This window comes from Acytostelium subglobosum, assembly GCF_000787575.1.
Source record: "Acytostelium subglobosum LB1 DNA, scaffold: scaffold63, whole genome shotgun sequence".
Classification (NCBI taxonomy): Eukaryota; Evosea; class Eumycetozoa; order Acytosteliales; family Acytosteliaceae; genus Acytostelium; species Acytostelium subglobosum.
Genome location: NW_012236470.1, coordinates 1 through 7,221, shown reverse-complemented (window position 1 = coordinate 7,221; position 7,221 = coordinate 1). Strand labels below are relative to the sequence as shown.

Here is a 7,221-nt window from a genome sequence, read left to right as displayed (position 1 = left end):
TTGTGTCCATGTGTGACCACGTGTGGGGTATCATCCTCGTCGCTGTCGAGATTGATTGGATGATGGGATGATGTCGATGTTGTTGTTGAGATTGTTGTTGCTGTTGATGTCTGAATTGATGTGATTGATAGCATGATGTTAGCCTGGTCCCAGATTGGACGTCTAGTGACGGACAATTGTCCATCGGACATAATATATATATACCGTTGTAAAGGGAAGGTTGCATTGGACATCGACATGCTGTGGAAGCATTGGGTTCAATGAGTGACTAATTGGGTCTAACTTGTTGTCATTAGAGAGATTGGTGTAGTGCCAAAGAGCAGGCGGTGCCAACATTGAAAGTAGATGATCATCATGCTCATCTGTAGACAAATGTATAATATGTTAGTTATGCTCATTCAGTCTGGGCTACATGGAAATGATACATACAGTATTGTTCAGGTTGGTGTTGGTAGTACTCTTGCCAAGTCATTGATTGCAGCTGGGTTGGTATAATTGATGGTATGTGCATTGCAGAGATGGAGTATAGCTCTTGTGAAGATGCCTGGCTAAGGTTTGAGTTGTTGTCGTGGTGGACCAGATGATGATACTGCTGGTCTTGGGTTTGCTGATGGCTGGCCCAGCCATATGGTGAATAGCAGTGTTTGAGACCGAGTTCGGATATCCGACTAACCGAGACCGAATAAACCGAACCGGACCCTTTTACCAATCCGAAAGAAGTTCAATTATTCGAACCGACCACCTTTTTTTTTTATCAAAACCGGATCAAATAACCGAGGGTGAGACATGTGTGGGTGAACAACACAAGACTCATTCATTCATTAATTCAGTTGTTTTATAGATAGATAGATATGATAACCAAACAAAAGAAGAAGAAGACGGCCTCCAATGGACAGCTTGGGGATCCAAATGATTATCAACCACAGACAGGCAATGTTAGTAGTGGCATTTGGAAGGCATTCCATATTGCCAAAGAGGGCCAATCAATGATGTGTTTGGCTTGCCTGAGATGTTACGTGTATAATGCAGAGAATGTAAGTGTAACATATATATGTTCATTTCAATATTAATAATTGAAAATCTCACACATCCCTGAAGCAATCAACTTCACCAGGAATAAATCATTTAAAAGCAAACATAGATTGTTTATCAAAGCTTGGTCTCACTAAAGAAGAAGTCCTCGAGAAGAATAAGAGCAAACAACTATCAACAATGGATATGTTCACGACCAAACTCTCAAACAGCAAACAACTCACCCAGCTGAGTCACAAGGAATGGGTACTTCGTTTTCTTGGAATCGGTTATCCGGTCGAATATCGGTTAAAGGAGATATTCGGGTAACCGAGCTCGGTTACAATCTTTGAGCAACTACACGACCGAGTAAGGAATTATCCGAACCGAAGGATATTGATATCTCGTTTATTCGAACCGAGTAGTATAATAAGCTCGGTCTCAAACACTGCATCCCAGACCCAGCTGCAAGAGACCAAATCATTCAACGCATGGAACACCTTATCTCCAAGGAGTGGGACAACAGGAAACTGTTCATCAAGAAACAAGCCTACCTCTACGACGACATCCCTTCCAAGTTCCTATCGGCCAGACTCCATCAACGCAACACATCCTCCTCCATCCCTCGCATACACCACCCAGTTTCTAATCAACTAGTCACCAATCACCCAGAGATACTCGACGCATTCAACTGCTTCTACTCTGACCTCTTTGCTCACAAACCATCATGCCCAGTCACACACTCCAACCTTAAAAAAAAAAACGCAAATTTACGATAAACAGATAATACTTTTATTTGTTMGTCGTTCTCTATTTACAAGGTAAGTCAAACACTTAGTAAGTATCAACAAGCTTCATTCTCTTCACCTCATCAAGAGGAGCCGAACGATGTCARATTCGACCCATCCCGACGARKTTGAAAGAGCCTCACTAGATGAGCTCTTGTCTCAATACGGCTTCCCTCTCCCTCAATCACCTCGCTCCACCTCACCAAAGCCCACCTCTAAYGAGGACAGTTATGTCACTCGCATCTCATTCTCCTTCAACAAAGACACAACTGTTGAAGACGCAAACCAACTGATCGTCAACYTCTTTGCAAGYATGAAGATCGAACGCTACTCCTTCACCAAGGATCAATTCTACTCAAACAACAACAACACCTCATTCCCTCTTGCCAAGAGAGCCACCATCAGATGTGGTCGTCACCTACTGCGCAAGATCATCGCACACGACAACACTTCGTTCACCTACAACAACACCTCCTCCAGCATCAACTGCAGAGTTGAGAATCACTACAAAGTGTACACCACTCTCTATCTCAAGGATGATACTCCACCTTCAACTGCCTCCATCATGGCYAACAAGGCTCTCTCAAGACAACTGGGTGACACCAAGTTCGACRTCACCGTCTCTCACTGCYGYYCTACCAATGCGATCAATGATCGCTCAATCGTCATCTTCACMACCTTCCATCGACACAACYTGATTCAGATCCCAAGCGAAATGATCAATAGAACAAGTCGTCAAGAGTACTATTCGATMTTCATYACTCCTCCCCCAGCTGAGCGCAAGAGACCATCTTCACCTGCRCAATCACTCGACAACAGTCCATCCTCATCTCAATCTYCCCCAGTAGACGAGAACTCAATCWTATCTACCTCTCCTCCCTCCTCTCCCGTGCTCACTGATGAGGAGATGGAACAATCACTTGAGGACACCTTCAACAAGACGACCTCCTCAACAACTACAACCACCACCACCACTACTACATCAACAACAGCTGCACTCTTCACAGCCACTCCCAACAAACGCACTAGAGACGACTTATCATCATTCTCAGCTGCAGACCAAGACGAAATGGCTGACGACTCGGACACCAGTACAACTTCCTCTCCCCTTAAAAAGGACCAAAGATCATGAGCAACTTCTGCTTCTGGCTTTGGAACGTTCGTAGCTCTCAGTCCGAGGACGCTGCCAACAGTACCTTATCTCTCATGGAACTCTACCAACCTCATCTTGCYATCCTCATCGAAACCAACAACCTCACCAAATACAATCCTATCATCACCAAGTACCCATCAACAATATACACACCAAACACTCCCAAAGGTCAAGGAATAGCTATTGTTCCCCTCGACCCAGATCTCACCATCACCAACCCAGCATTCTCACCCGACCAACGCATCATCTCATTTAACATCACTCGACACACAACAACTTACAAAGTAGGTGCTCTCTACGTACCACCTCAAAGACAAGACAGAACACCTTGGCTCAACGAATCGCTATTGCCCTCGCTCCACATCATTGACAACTGCGACATCATCATGGGCGACTTCAACATGACACCAAACTCAAACGAACCATGCAACTCATTCATCAACTCATTCACACGATCAATCAAACTCGACAACCTCTCAGCCAACTTCCCTTACACCAGAAAGCTAGGCGAACTTCAATCAAAYATTGACAGAGTCTACGTCTCTCAAAACATCAAACACTCAATCACACAACACTCAACAATCATTCAACAAAAATCAGATCACCTCATTATCTCTACCTCTATCTCTATACCTTCACCCACATCAAACATCAATGCYMMAAGACATCGACGCTTCATTCTCAACCAAAACACAGTCAACGATCCCAAAACAATCACCAACATATCAAACTCCATCAWCGAACACCTATCCTCTCACCGCCACTCWGATCCTWTATCTCTGTGGTCTTCACTAAAGACAAGAATATCTCACCAATATACCTTCTCTCAATCAGTCAAACTCAAGAAGCTCAACAAAAAGAAACGACAACTATCCAATCGCATCCAACGCCTCGACGCCCAACCCATCCCAGACCCAGCTGCAAGAGACCAAATCATTCAACGCATGGAACACCTTATCTCCAAGGAGTGGGACAACAGGAAACTGTTCATCAAGAAACAAGCCTACCTCTACGACGACATCCCTTCCAAGCTCCTATCGACCAGACTCCATCAACGCAACACATCCTCCTCCATCCCTCGCATACACCACCCAGTTTCTAATCAACTAGTCACCAATCACCCAGAGATACTCGACGCATTCAACTGCTTCTACTCTGACCTCTTTGCTCACAAACCATCATGCCCAGTCACACACTCCAACCTTCTCCAATCWTGGTCACTTCCACCAATCCCAGAAGACATCTATCAATCACAATCACTACCTATCACCATCGAGGAACTCTCTTCAACACTCAGCTCAATGAGCTCCCACAAGTCACCTGGTTGTGACGGCCTCACAATCGCATTCTACAAACAACACTTCAATCTTCTCGCCACTCCACTCCTCAACCTCTTCAACAACTTCCTTTTTTTTTTTTTGATACAAAGGAGCATATACACTCCTGGCTTTACTGTTTATTGTACTGTTAAGAACTTGGCCAAACATCATCATCATCAGTGAGGTAGGACTCATCGTCTTCAAGGATCTTCAACAACTTCCTCTCCACAGGCTACATTCCTCCCAGCTTCAAGAAAGGAATCATCACGACGATCTACAAAAAGAAAGGCGACATCAACCTCATCACCAACCGTCGACCTATCACTCTACTCAACTGCGACTACAAACTTTACTCCAAGATCATCAACTCTAGACTTCTCAACTATGTACCATCAATTATCAACAACAACCAAAATGGCTTCGTCCCAAAACGWTCAATCCTCACCAACATCATCWCCATCAACGAAGCTCTCACCAACCTCCCGAATCTCACYGAAACTGATATCCCAACAGATAGCAGCGCMAGCGTGATCCTCCTCGACCAAGAGAAAGGCTTTGACTCTATCTCTTGGGAAGCCATCGAACGCACTCTTCATCACATTCAACTCCACCCCACACTTATCAACGCCACTCTCTCCCTCCTCCACGACTCATCAGCGTCAGTCCTAGTCAACAACGATGAGACYACCCCATTCCCGATCCARAGAGGCGTAAAGCAAGGAGACCCAATCTCCCCTACCCTCTACGCYCTCGTCATCGAATCCCTCGCCCGCGCCATTCAACACGACCAATCAATCACTGGCGCACCAATCCACAACATCCAAACCACATCCACAAACACTCCGCTTCACCTYCTCCRCTCATTTGTCAAACAACTAATGTACGCTGACGACACAGCTCTAATCTGCAGCAAYACCTCAGACCTCAACAGATCAATCAGCCACGTCAACAACTTCTGCCTCGCAACAGCTGCCAAGCTCAACGCCTCCAAGTGCTCATACTTCTCATTCTTTGACAGCATCCTCCCACCTTCACTCAACTTCCACAAGATCCAACAAGACCAACTTGAAACATACCTCGGCTATCAATTCTCACTCACTGGCATCTCCAACAACCTTCACGCCACTATCGACAAACTCACCTCCTCATTCCTTCTCTGGAAACAGAGAGGATCAACAATCAAAGCAAACACCAACATCGTCAAATCATACCTCCTCTCCAAACTCACCTACCTTCAATATCTCAACTCTATAGACTCAGACGACATCAGAAAGCTCAACAACATGATCAACTGGTTCATCTTCTCGTACCGAGACTTAACCCCCAATTACTACTTCCAACCCAAGATGAAACCACTCAGACGTCTTCTACCAATGAAGTTTGGAGGCCTCGGCCTTCCCGACATTGGACTCAGAGACACCGCCCAGAAAGCATACATCTTCGACCACTTCCTCAACTCTCACAACTCACTCCCATATGGCCCTGCATGGCTTCACAACCTTCAGGAACAGATCTCTTTCAACCAAGCAACCAACCTCCCATGGACAGACCCACAAGCCTACGGCCAACTCTCATCCATCCAACAACTCACCTTCAAGGCCTGGCTCACCGTCAATGCCTCAAAGTCCGTCACTCAAATGCCAACACCAATATTCAACACCAACCCTCTCCAACTCCACTCCAACGACCTCTCCTTCCTCAAGTTCTTCACACTCAACAACCAACCAATCTTCACAACCAACTCCAAAAAGATCACTCTCAAACACTACTACCTCCTCCTCCTCTACAACAACCTCAAGTCATCTCTCCCTCGAGATGTGACAACTTTCCAATACCCTATCACTCCTTCCCAGTTAGGTATACAACTGCAATACAACATCGACTACACCAAACTATTCCCAGCTATCAACATGGTCAAGCACAAACGTGCACACAACACCATATTCAGATATTCAGCCAAGCTCCTACCACTCATCAAACCTCCACCCGCATGCCCAGCCTGCGGCGTCCGTAACATCCTCACATCGTCGCACATCTTCTTTGACTGCCCCGTCCTTGTCAATCGCAACATTGATGGTCTTCAATTCGCCGCCACCACCTTGAGCATCAACATGCCTCAATGGTCTCCATCCATCCTCGCCCAATACGACTGCAGACACTCAATCCTGCGCATCAACCTCGTCGCAATCACCATGCATCAGATATGGCTCGACTTCTGCCACTGGAAACACCAAAGTAACCAAAGGCACTCCTCTCTTCAGACAATCAACATCATCACCCAAGACATCATTCGGACAGAAAGTACCATCCTCCACAGCAAACTCCAACTTCAAGTTGCTAAACTCAGATCACAATCAGCTCCAACTGAACAAATATCGTCCCTCCTCACCAAAGCAACTATCAAACACCTGGACAAATGGAACTCCATAATCGACACTGAATATCTCGCCATGTAAACAACCAACACCAATAAACAAGTAGCCTAGAGTGTATATGCTCTTTGTAATTAAAAAAAAAAAAATATCCTTTTCGGAGGAGGTAATGGAGGTCCTTGATTCCCTCCATCTTGAAGGTCTGCATTTGCACGTGCAGGTTCAGGTCCCTTAGGTCCTGAATCATTCTTAATCCACCGTCCGGTTTGGGTACTGTAAACACTTTGGAGTAGAACACCAGTTGGTCGGTTGGTAAAGGTGGTTCTACCTTCTCCAGGCATTCCTCCTCGAACAAAGAATTGACTTCCTTGTCGATACAGGCTTCCTGGAGGGCGTCGAGTCTGACTAGTGGCATAGTCTCGCGTCGACGAAATGATGGGAGGAGCTCCACCCGCATGCCGCGGATGGTTTGGAGGCAGTGACCTGGAAGTCCCATTTTCTTCCAGGCCCCTGTGAATCTTCGTAGGCGACCACCTACTTTTGGGATTTGCGAAACCCCTTTCCGTTTGGATTGGAGT

At 45.9% G+C, this 7,221-nt stretch overlaps 3 protein-coding genes across 3 annotated transcripts; all 3 read left to right on the top strand.

The window, feature by feature from the left end:
* Nucleotides 1-1,899: 1,899 nt before the first annotated feature.
* SAMD00019534_126530 (hypothetical protein) lies at nucleotides 1,900-2,670 on the top strand (the record flags this gene model as incomplete). The annotated part of the gene is made up of 1 exon (XM_012892123.1): nucleotides 1,900-2,670. A coding segment is annotated over one exon (771 nt), but the record flags the coding sequence as incomplete, so codon positions are not given.
* A 257-nt stretch (nucleotides 2,671-2,927) lies between these two features.
* SAMD00019534_126520 (hypothetical protein) lies at nucleotides 2,928-3,362 on the top strand (the record flags this gene model as incomplete). Its single annotated transcript, XM_012892122.1, has 1 exon — nucleotides 2,928-3,362. A coding segment is annotated over one exon (435 nt), but the record flags the coding sequence as incomplete, so codon positions are not given.
* A 1,787-nt stretch (nucleotides 3,363-5,149) lies between these two features.
* On the top strand, nucleotides 5,150-6,085 carry SAMD00019534_126510 (hypothetical protein; the record flags this gene model as incomplete). Its single annotated transcript, XM_012892121.1, has 1 exon — nucleotides 5,150-6,085. A coding segment is annotated over one exon (936 nt), but the record flags the coding sequence as incomplete, so codon positions are not given.
* Between the last annotated feature and the right edge of the window lie 1,136 nt (nucleotides 6,086-7,221).